At 48.4% G+C, this 12245-nt stretch overlaps 1 protein-coding gene across 1 annotated transcript in view; it reads left to right on the top strand.

The window, feature by feature from the left end:
• CCDC42 (coiled-coil domain containing 42) overlaps positions 1-12245 on the top strand; it is a 146642-nt gene that overhangs the window by 65409 nt on the left and 68988 nt on the right. The window contains 2 exon segments of the mRNA XM_086928890.1: positions 10548-10769; positions 11351-11509. Coding sequence (XP_086785016.1) covers positions 10548-10769; positions 11351-11509 — 381 coding nt within the window.

The raw sequence follows: 12245 nt of genomic DNA, 5'->3' as shown, positions 1-12245 counted from the left end.
ATTTATGGACTGCTGTGCGCATAACCGCACAGAAAATGCAGGAAGTGCCGAACGTGAAATATATATGGCCTATTGCGTTAAGGCTACTACAAATACGGCACCACGAGGACCAATTACCATGCAGATGGCAAAAATAACTACTGACAATCTCGCGCACTGAGGAATTATTGCTACCCTATTCTGAGCCCCTTAACAATACGGCTCGGAGCTCTGCCCCACTGCTGACGCAGTGGTGACGTAGGACGAGCCCTAAAAAGGAGAAATCAAAAAATGTCTCCTTTTAATGCCTGTTTTCCAGCATCGTTAATTTTCAGCGCTAAACCCTTTCTACTCACGTTAGTAGATAAAATTTAGCATCATAAAGCATGGGTGAGCGCCCATGTACCACTACCACCCATGTAACACCCTCTAGACGCAAAGTAATGCAAAGCAGCGTTTTGTGCTGCTTTGCATTACTTCCCCATACAAACCAATGCTATTACCAATTAGCATTGGTTTGTTAATCTCCCAAAAACGTTTGGAGTTGGGTTAGCATTAAAAAAGTAATGCTAACCCGACATTAAATCTTTATGAATCTGGGCCCTGATCTTTTAGAATGTTCAAAACAGGAGAGAAGTGCCACCGAGGTTTTGCACCAAGGACTCCTCAACCTACATTAGTGGAATCCTCTTTCTAGGTGAATGTCTGAGTAGAAGGGGGTGGTGGCCTCTTATGAGTAGGGAATTGAGGAAACAGGGTTGAAGGAGTCCAATTGGATGGTATGGTATCAGAATACTGCAGTTTAAATATGATGCTGCAAAAATATTGTTGCAAAAATATCAACAACCAAAATATCGAGAACGTACATATTAGGTGTACTATAACTAACTCCTGGCTTGCTTTGCGTGAATCCTCAGTTAACAGAGACTCCAGCGTATTTTGGAAGGCAGTTAACGCTCCCTTCTTGATAGATAGAGACTCAGCCACTATTGAGATTGCCTTAACTGAGGAAGAGTGGACAGAGCATTTCTCCTCCTTGTACAGTGACCCACTTTTAAGGATGCAAGCCAATACAGGTTATGAGAATGAGCAGGAGCAATTGTAAAATATCAACAAAAACACCTATATTTTGAACTTAGCGAGGTAAATCTGGCCATTGCTACAAGCTTGGGTGGTAAGGCTCCTGGGCCAGATGGCGTTCCGGTCGACCTTTTTTAACCAAACATGGAGTTATGGGGGCCTCTGCTAACACAAGTTTTTAATACATGCACTGCTGCTGGTTTTTTACCTTCATGCTACGAATCTATTTTAGTACCGATTTTTAAAAAAGGAGATAGGGCCAATCCGGCCTGCTACTGGCCAATATCACTGCTGGATATAACAGTGAAAATTGTAGGCCAAGTATTATAATATAGATTACAGGACTCGGCAGAGGACCGGTCGATAATAAACGACCTACAATATGGCTTCCGCAAGAGTCTGGGTATGATTGAGCCAGGGCCTTAATCTCAACATTTTGTTAAATAAATATATCAAGGCAAAAAGAGGATCTTTATTCTTGGCATTTGTTGACTTAACAGCGGTGTTTGATTGTGTTATGCACAATAAATTGTGGATGATTTTAGAGGAGATGGGCGTAGACGTGGTATTAATTTCTTTTCTAAGGCAGCTTTATTCAGGAGCTAAGGCGAGGGTCCGATTTGGGGTTGGGACTTCAAAAGGTTGTTACCAGTTTAAAAAAATATTATATTAGACCTGGGCCTTACTATTAATTCTTCCAAAACATTTATAATGAACTGCGGTACAGGGTGCAACAAGACCAGAACTATATTTATTGATACAAGCGGATCGAAAACACAAAGACTTTTTCCTACCTTGGAATTGTATTTGACCGTACGGGGTCATGGTGCAGGCAGTTAAAACTAGGAGACTATTGCTTATAAGGACCTTATCTGCCTTATCAAATTATAGAAGGAAATTAGGCAGATTCCCCACGGTAGAACTATTAAATATTTATAAAGCTAAATGTGTAACAGTTGCATCTTATGGAGCTGGTATTTGGGGGAATGCTGATGTGGGCTCTATTCAGACAGACACAAATATGTTTTTCCGATTCTTGTTGATGGTCCCAAATAGTACCTCCTCTTTCATATGCCACACAGAACTAGGATTGCCATTCTTAGAAGATGTTATAAAAATTCAACCAGTTCTTTTATGGCATAGAATTTGGACCACAGAGGAGACGCAGTTTAATCGCTAGATACTAACAGATAGCATGGGGCTGGATGGGGTGAATCAAGTCAAATGGCTGTTATAGGTCAAATCCTTTTTATATAATTTATTCCACCAGGAATTTTATGACGAACCTAGTACAATGAGTACGATATCCAGGAAAGACCTTAAAATGTACTGTTTAAATTTATTGAGAAAAGAGATAATGTCTGAAAATGAATAAAGTAACGCTGCAAGCTCATAATCTCACACTGACAACATTTAGAATACAGCCTTATCTATGTCTGATTACAGGCGATTATGATAGATTTTTATACATGCGTTTTCGTCTGGGTATTCTGCATAGATCGTTAAGCTTCCCAGAGATAAACAACTAGTCAAGAGAGCTAGGTAAATGTCCTTGTGATGACATATCGGCACAGTCCACTATTTATGTGGTATTTTTCTGTAAATTTTACTCTGCACAGAGAAGCTTTTCGATTGTTCCTGTTTTAAAGGCATATGGTATCAATCAATCAATCAATCAGTCATTTGTAAAGCGCACTACATACCTGCGAGGGTCTCGAGGGGCTGGTGGGGGGGGGGGGCTACTGATCAAACATCCAGGTCTTGAGCATCCTCCTGAAGGTCAGCAGGTCTTGGGTCTGTCGTAGGCTCAGTGGGAGCGTTGTACATGTCTTGGCTGCGAGGTGGGAGAAGGATCTCCCACCGGCGGTTTTTCTTTGGATGCGCAGGACAGTGGCGAGTGAGAGGTCGGCATAGCGTAGCCTGCAGTTGGGGATGTAGAAGGTGTGCCGTCTGTAGATGTAGGCCGGGCCGGTCTTGTGGAGTGCCTTGTGTTCGTGGATGAGGAGCTTGAAGGATATTCTCTTGCTGACAGGAAGCCAGTGCAGGTCCCTCAGGTGAGGGGTGATGTGGCCGTGGCGTGGTACATTGAGGATCAGTTGTGCCGAGGCGTTTTGGATGCGTTGTAGTCATTTGATGAGCTTGGTTGGGGCTCCCGCGTAGAGGGCGTTTCCGTAGTCGAGTCTGCTGTTGACGAGGGCCTCGGTGACTGTCTTTCTTGTATCTGTCGGGATCCATCTGTAGATCTTGCGGGGCATGCGGAGGGTGTTGAAGCAGGAGGAGGAGACAGCGTTGACCTGCTTGGTAATTGAGAGCGTTGGGTCCAGGATGATTCCCAGGTTGCGTGCATGGTCAGTGGGTGTCGGTACTGCTCCCAGGGCCGTCGGCCACCAGGAGTCGTCCCAGGCTGAAGGGTTGGAGCCGAGGATGAGGACCTCCGTCTTGTCCGAGTTCAGCTTCAGACGGCTGGTCTTCATCCAGTCGGCAACGACCTTCATTCCTTTTGTGGAGGTTGGCTTTGGCGGTGATGGGGTCCTTGGTGAGGGAGAGGATCAGTTGAGTGTCGTCGGTGTAGGAGATTATGTTCATGTTGCGCTGTTGGGCGATGTGTGCGAGCGGGGCCATGTAAATGTTGAACAGTGTCGGGCTGAGGGAGGATCCCTGGGGTACGCCGCAGATGATCTCGGAGGCTTCAGACCGGAATAGGGGGAGGAGGATGCTCTGGGTCCTGCCAGAGAGGAAGGAGGTGGTCCATTCCAGAGCCATGTCTCGGTTCCCTGCAGCATGGAGGCGTGCGAGTAGTGTGCGGTGGCAGACGATGTTGAAGGCGGCGGAGAGGTCTAGGAGGATGAGTGCTGCTGTTGTCCAGCAGGGTCCTGATGTCTTCGATGGCGGCGATGAGGGCGGTCTCTGTGCTGTGGTCGCTGTGGAACCCTGACTGGGAAGGGTCCAGGATTCTGTTTTCTTCGAGGTATCGGGTAAGCTGTCTGTTGACGATTTTCTTGATGACCTTGGCTGGGAAGGGTAGCAGAGAGATGGGCCGCAAGTTCTTGAGGTCTCTTGGGTCAGCCTTGGGTTTTTTCAGTAGGGGGTTGATCCCGGCATGTTTCCAGCTCTCTGGGAAGGTCGCGGTCTGGAGGGAGAGATTGATGATGGTGCGCAGGTGGGGTGCGATGAAGCTGCTTGCTTTGTTGTAGACGTGGGGTGGGAAGGGATCTGACGGAGAGCCGGAGTGGTTTGTGCTCATGGTATTGATGGTGTCATCAATGCTCACGCTGGCCCAGGCTAGCAGGGGGTTGTGGTTGATGGTGTGCGGAGGGTCTATTGTTTTGCTGTCTGTTGCGTCTGTCTGGGTGTTGAAGCTGTCGTGGATGTCTGCTATCTTGCACTGAAAGAAGATGGTGAGGGAGTCGCACAGGGCTTGTGACGGCGGGATGTCATTGGTGTTATAGCTGGGGTTGGAGAGTTCCTTTGTGATGTTGAAGAGCTCCTTGCTATTGTGTGCATTGTTGTTGAGGCGGTCTTTGAACGAGGTTCTCTTGGCGGCCCTGATGAGGTGGTGGTGGTTGCGGATGGCGTCCTTGTGTGCTGCGCGGTTGTCCGGAGTTTGTTCGCTGTGCCATTTCTTCTCTTGTTTCCGGCAGGCTTGCTTGGAGGCTAGGAGTTCTAGGGTGAATCAGCTGGCCCTCTTGCTGGTGTCTCTGTGAGGGGTTTTCTTCAGCGGGCGAGGGTGTTGGCGCAGTCTTCGATCCAGCGTCTGAGGCTGTGGGCAGCGTCGCCGGTGTTGGGGGGTTCGTGGGTGGGCTGAGAGCAAGGTTTGCATGTAGTTGGTCTTCGGTGATTTTGCTTCAGCAGGGGCGGGGAATCTGCTGGGTGCGGTGCTGTGTGGTGGGTTTCTGGAAGGTGAAGTGGATGCAGCGGTGGTCGGTCCAGATGAGTTCAGTGGTGTGGCTGAAGAAACGTGCAGGCTTGAGGAGAAGACAGGGTCGTGCGTGTGGCCGGCGGAGTGGGTGGGTGTTGTGACGAGTCACTTTAGTCCCAGGTTGGCAAGGTTATCGATCAGGGTTGTGGAGTTGTTGGCGTTGTTGTTCTCAAGGTGAAAGTTCAAGTCTCCGAGAAGGATGTAGTTTGTGTGGGTCAGGGCGTGCATGCTGATGAAGTCGGCGATGGAGTCGCGGAACTGGGGGCAGGGTCTTGGGGGTCGCTAGACGAGGGTGCCTCTGAGGGTGGAGTTGGGGACTGTGTGGATCTGGAAGTGCATGTGTTCGGCGGTGCCGTGCGCGTCGTTGGTGCTAGTTGAGACCCGATGCTGTTCTTGTGGACAATGGCGATTCCTCCTCCGACTCCGTTGGTGCGGTATCTGAGGCGGGTGCAGCGAATGGGCAGTGGGCAGTCAAGGGGCGGGGCCACAGGGAACACAGCGGCGAGGGTGGTGTGGGATGACAAAGGGAACAGAAGGTAACAAGCATTTACAATGCAACGGTTTCGCCTTTGGAAAAGTTAGAGCTATTGGCATTGTAAATGACAAAATTTGTATTTATGTGTTGGTTTTGAAAACAGATAAATAAATGGCATTGCCATTTACATTGCCAATAGCTTAATCTCTCGCAAATGTGAGACCTATTGTACCCTGCGGATGAGCTCAGCAGACAGCAATTACTACCACACACACACACACACAGAGCCACACACACACACCCAGAGCCAGCCACACACACCCAGAGCCAGCCACACACCCAGAGCCAGCCACACACACCCAGAGCCCGCCACACCCAGAGCCACACACACCCAGAGCCCCCCCACACAAACTACCCAGAGCCCCCCCCCCCCCCACACACACACACACACCCAGTGCAGTCACATACACACACCCACTGGAGCAGTCACACACACACACACACACTGAAGCAGTCACACACACACACACTCTGGAGCAGTCACATACACACACACTGGAGCAGTCACATACACACACACACACACACACACACTCTGCAGCAGTCACATACATACACACCCTGGAGCAGTCACACACACACACACACCCTGGAGCAGTCACACACACACACACACCCTGGAGCAGTCACACACACACACACACTCTGGAGCAGTCACATGGACACACACACTGGAGCAGTCACACACACACTCTGGAGCAGTCACATACACACACACTCTGGAGCAGTCACATACACACACACTGGAGCAGTCACATATGCACACACTCTGGAGCAGTCACATACACACACATACGCACACTGGAGCAGTCACACACACACACACACACACACACTGGAGCAGTCACACACCCAGAGCCACACACACACACCCAGAGCCAGCCACACACACCCAGAGCCAGACACACACCCAGAGCCAGCCACACACACCCAGAGCCAGCCACACCCAGAGCCACACACACCCAGAGCCCCCCCCCACACACACACCCAGAGCCCCCCCACACACACACACACCCAGTGAAGTCACATACACACACCCATTGGAGCAGTCACACACACACACACTGAAGCAGTCACACACACACACACACACTCTGGAGCAGTCACATACACACACTGGAGCAGTCACATACACACACACACACACACACTCTGGAGTAGTCACATACATACACACTCTGGAGCAGTCACATACACACACACCCTGGAGCAGTCTCACACACACACACACACACACCCTGGAGCAGTCACACACACACACACACTCTGGAGCAGTCACATGGACACACACACTGGAGCAGTCACACACGCACACACTCTGGAGCAGTCACATACACACACACTGAAGTAGTCACATATGCACACACTCTGGAGCAGTCACATACACACACACATACACACACTGGAGCAGTCACACACACACACACTGGAGCAGTCACACACACACACTCTAGAGCAGTCACATACACACACACACACACACATTGGAGCAGTCACACACACACTCTGGAGCAGGCACACACACACACACACACTTGAGCAGTCACACACAAACACAAACACACTCTGGAGCAGTCACATACACACACACACACACACACACACACTGGAGCAGTCACACACACACACACACTGGAGCAGTCATACACACACACACTGGAGCAGTCATACACACACACTGGAGCAGTCACATACACACACACACTCTGGAGCAGTCACACACACACACACTGGAGCAGTCATACACACACACACACTGGAGCAGTCACACACAAACACACACACACTCTGGAGCAGTCACATACACACACACTGGAGCAGTCATACACACACACACTGGAGCAGTCACATACACACACACACACACACACTGGAGCAGTCATACACACACACACACTGGAGCAGTCATACACACACACACTGGAGCAGTCACACACAAACACACACACACACTGGAGCAGTAACATACACACACACACACTGGAGCAGTCACACACACACACACACTCTGGAGCAGTCACACTACTGGAAGTTTCTGGAAAGTGTTGCATGGTGAACCACTCCATCCTTCTTCACGGGCTGCCGCATCACATGGTAGACATCTCAGAGACCGCCTGAAATTATGAGGATCCGTCCTTCATCTATTGGATCCATCAGAATCTCATCTGACTATTTATATTGAAGAATATCTCCAAGTGCCGCAGAGTCCCTCAGACATCATCATCGTCCATATTACTTCATTGACGGACATAAAATAACAACTAGCCACCTGGACCTTCCGGATGCAGGCAACACCAGATCCACTGACAGTCAAGAAAAGATCTGTGCGCCAAGCCAACTGGTACAGATCTTGGCGATGTGAACTGGTGGTTATGCTTCTGACCTTGAAACAGGAGAGAATAATTCTAATCCCAGGTTCCCCTCTGGACCAAACTATGTAATTTTGAGCAAACAACTTCATCCGACTGTACACCTCTTCTGTAATCCTCCTAAAATAAACAGCACTTTGACACAAATGAATGCTGTTCAAAAGGCTGAGTAAAAATACAACTGTGCAGGCAGTCCAAACCCACAATGGGAAATGTGAATATCTGGCCCAGTTGCACGCGTTGAGCATATGTAGATCAACTCTTTTAGGACAGCTTGCTACACTGTGCCAAGTGGCGTTTTAGGGTGCCAGGACATTAGCTCAGGGTGATTTGGGTTGCTTTTTATCCCCTAACATTAAACACTTTACATGATTAAACTGAGCCCTATCTCTTCAGTGGTGGCTGAAGCTGCGTTTGTTACACTATTGCTGGTAGCAATAGCGCTAAATCCTCCACCCTGGCCAGCATAGGTAAACTCATCTGCACAGAGACCAGGCTGCTCAGTCTGTGGTGGGGTTGTCGGACTGTAGACAGGGCAGTTGTAGACCACCGTCTGACTCCTAGGCAGCTTGACAAAGGAGGCAATATCACGGTGCACACACTCTGCTGCTTTACTGTAAAGCGCATCCGAGCTGCTCACAGAATGTTTATGTTCTTTAGCCCAGACTGCTGCGTCCCTCGAGCAAGTGTGATGATGTGAGCAGCGCCATGTCCTGTGAAGAGGAGACCTCAAATCATCCAAGCTAGCGTTTGTGAGGGGAAATCACTGGTAGCCTGCCATCACAGCCTCAAACATAACAGGACAAGAGAACAGCCGATAAACTAGAGACCTCCCCTTTTGTTAATGGCAGCTACTTGAGCAATGGCGAACCCTTGAATTACGAGATAAACACATAAGGTATATGTGCTGCCTTTCATCTCTGTGAACAAAATGTTTCTCAGGCACATCCTCAGACTTATACTGCAGGTTGAGGCCCAGCTCATGAATTAAAATGCGTCCCTGAGTTGAATGGGGGTATCTACGGTATTAGAAAACAGAGTCATCCAGATAGTCAATACAGAATGTGTGTACTTCCTGCACACTGCTTTCTCTTTCTGCCACGCTTCTAGTAGTGATTGAACAAGGGGGTAGGGGCAGGGTGCTGACTTGCTAAAGCCATAGGAGCTGTGCAAAATCAAAGTACTACTTTAAAAAAACGTTTAGCTAATATAATTAATATCGATCATCAAAAGAATGTGGTTGGATCAGTGGGGACGCACAGATGCATTTTGAAGCACATTTTTTCAGGTATGTGCCATGGTGCAGTACTGTCCGATATATTCAGCATATCCTCTATAAAAAGGAACCGCAAACTTGACCCGAAAGTATCAGTGCGCTGTACGCGAGCACCAGTTGCATTACGGACGGACACATTCATTTTTAGGTAGGGGTTGAAGTCTCGGGGCAATATAGGAAAGGCACGGACAGCGGGAGGTGGGGCAGGAAAGGCACGGACAGCGGGAGGGGGGCGGGAAAGGCACGGACAGCGGGAGGGTGGGGCGGGAAAGGCGCAGACAGCGGGAGGGGGGCGGGAAAGGCTCGGACAGCGGGAGGGGGGCGGGAAAGACACGGACAGCGGGGGGCGGGAAAAACACAGACAGCGGGAGGGGGGCGGGAAAGGCACGGACAGCTGGAGGGGGCGGGAACGGCAAACGGCAAGAAAGGCACTCACCTGGACTTCCTCTGGAATGACCCAGAGAAACGTTGACGAGCAAAAAAAATAAACCCCGCCCACCGCGCACTGACGTCCTATAAGGGTCCGGATGAGAAAAATTCTCAGGAACGCCCACGAGTCGCCTCGCAGAATGACTGACGCCTCTGTTTTCCAATGGCTGCCTCCATTTATGGAGCTAGCCAATGGGAAACAGAGGCGGGACAAACAGCCATACTGCAAAACAAAAGATTTCGCCTGCGTGAAACGCTGCTTGCGCAGCTTTCGACAGGCGAAACCTTAAAAGGGCACAAAAAACGAGGGAAAAACGAGTAGAACAGAATGCAAGAATGGCACAGAAATAGGGCAAAAGGGCACAAAAATCAGATGGGCCCTTGTCGTCCAGCATTTGTGGTTCTACAGCATTTAGAAACCAAATTTGTAATAGCTCCTGTAACTGCCTTTTTAAAAAATATTTTTAAATGTAGGAAATCAATCACGATGTGAACAAATGAGAATTGACATTTATGATTATGTATTCCGTCCCTTTTTTGTAAATATTATGAATGCTTTTAAAAATCTCAAAATGTTTTTTTATGTGCTTTTATGGTTATTGCAGTAACCGAATAAAGTGTTGTTGATTGATTGATTGATTGAACTCTACATTTGTGGTAAAAATCTATTTTTACCACCATAAACTTACCGACTAAATATTTTGATTGTCGATTATTTTTACTGCGATGTTCTATTGGCATAATATTTCTGAAGTCAATATTCTGGCATACAACCGATTAGATGATAGTCAGAGGAGAAGGTATTGGGTGTCATCGATGAGGTAGGAACACCTGCAAATGATCCTTAATTGGCAAGCATTTTACAGAGGCCACCATCCTCTGGATGGTGCTAGTGAAAGAGTGTGTGATGGTGGTACACCATGGAGGAAGGTTGTTCATTGACCGTTGCTCATTTCTCAGTTCCATGAGGTTCGTGAAGTAATCAGCAGATACTTCACGTTGGTGGCCACCTACCAGGACCTGGTGAAGATCGAGCAAGAGGCACAACAAAATATTGAGCGTGCACGTGCACGCTTGGCCCACTATGTAGAAGAGAAGAGTGACAACATCCTACAGTACAATAACGAGCTGTCTCTGCTGCAGACAAGGCTGGACCATGCACAAAGTGAGGCAATCGTCTGGGTAAGGAAAGGCATTATGTTAATACACACTGGGGATCCAGGGGAGAGGCCCTGAAAGGGAGACCGTACTACTCCCTGTCTGAATGTTAACTCACTAAATGTACGTCCCACATTGACAAAAAAAGGGGGAAGAAAGGAAAATCTCTGGATGTGGTGTAGTGAAAGTGACGGGCACAGAGTATGCCCTGTTCAAGGGAGGAGACCTGTTTTAGGATAAGAACCCTCCATTACCATACATAACCTATTATCTGCTTAAAGGAGGGCGCGCGCCCTTAGCTCGGTCAACGGATCTCAATCTTGAAATGAGCACTATCCATGCTATTCTCTGTGTTGCACTGCAAACCAAACCACACCCAATTTTACCCCCAGCACTTACAGTACTGGGACACACACTCCCTACTAATGCATCACAGTTCTGACCTGCTCCACTCCTTCCTCGCCCAGTACTGTAAAAACTGACAATTCTACTGGTAAACCTTAGTAATGCCCAACAGCACTCACTCTTTCTAGTATTGGGGCTCACCCTTGGTTCCTATTGGTTCCTCACTCTCTGTTGTGCTTGTGCTCTCTGTACCTCATTAGGAGTCCCGCTGGGCGCACATTCAGAACACAGCAGCCAAGAAGACTCTGCTACTCGGCACTATCAAGATGGCAACCTTAAACCTCTTCCACAGTTTGAGCAAAGAGATAAAGGAGAGGCTCCAGGTGTCCTTGGATGACACTGCACAGCAGCTGGATGCAGTAAGTGAAACCACTGACATGCCTCTAACATCCCACTCCCAATGCCCCAACACAAATGATTCACTGGAAAGTCTACAAGTTAGATTTACTAACGCTTTGCACCACGCTTGTGTGGCACAGTTCATCACAAAAGGGAGGGCCATATTTACGTATGCGTCACGTTTGCCCCACTCAACGTGGTGCATGCACGATGCAAACTAAAAAATCCAATTTAACAAGCTACACAAGGCCACTTTGCAAAGCCCTCAGTGGCTTGATAAATCCAGAGTTGTGTTACCACGCAACAACCATGGATTTTGACGCATTCCCAAATTTACCAATTTTGGCAGACCTGGGAATGCACCACAATGTTACACCTTTCCAGGGTAGGCATAACAAGGAGAAATATCTTTATTACTCCTCATTACTGTCTGTATGTGCTGCATTCTGCAGCACACATAGATGGAATAAAATGCCTCTGGGGATTGTTTTTGTGCATGAAGGTACCCTTTCCTGCACAAAAACAATCCTATATACAACAGGCACCCTTGCACCATGGTACATAAGTGCCTGCATTGTTGCTAGGCAGCCCATTGTGCACCAGCACTGGGAAAGGGCAGGAATACAGCGTATTATGATAAGTACGGTGCATTCCTACACTTTCCTGTAATGCAGCCCAACGCAGCAAGGTGACTTGCAGCGCTGCAATATATTTTCATAAATATGGCCCGTAGTGACCATATAAAGTCCCATGAGT

This window comes from Lissotriton vulgaris, chromosome 7, assembly GCF_964263255.1.
Source record: "Lissotriton vulgaris chromosome 7, aLisVul1.2, whole genome shotgun sequence".
NCBI classification, from domain to species: Eukaryota; Metazoa; Chordata; class Amphibia; order Caudata; family Salamandridae; genus Lissotriton; species Lissotriton vulgaris.
Note: the sequence above shows the minus strand (reverse complement) of the source record. Positions and strands in the feature narration are given on the sequence as shown.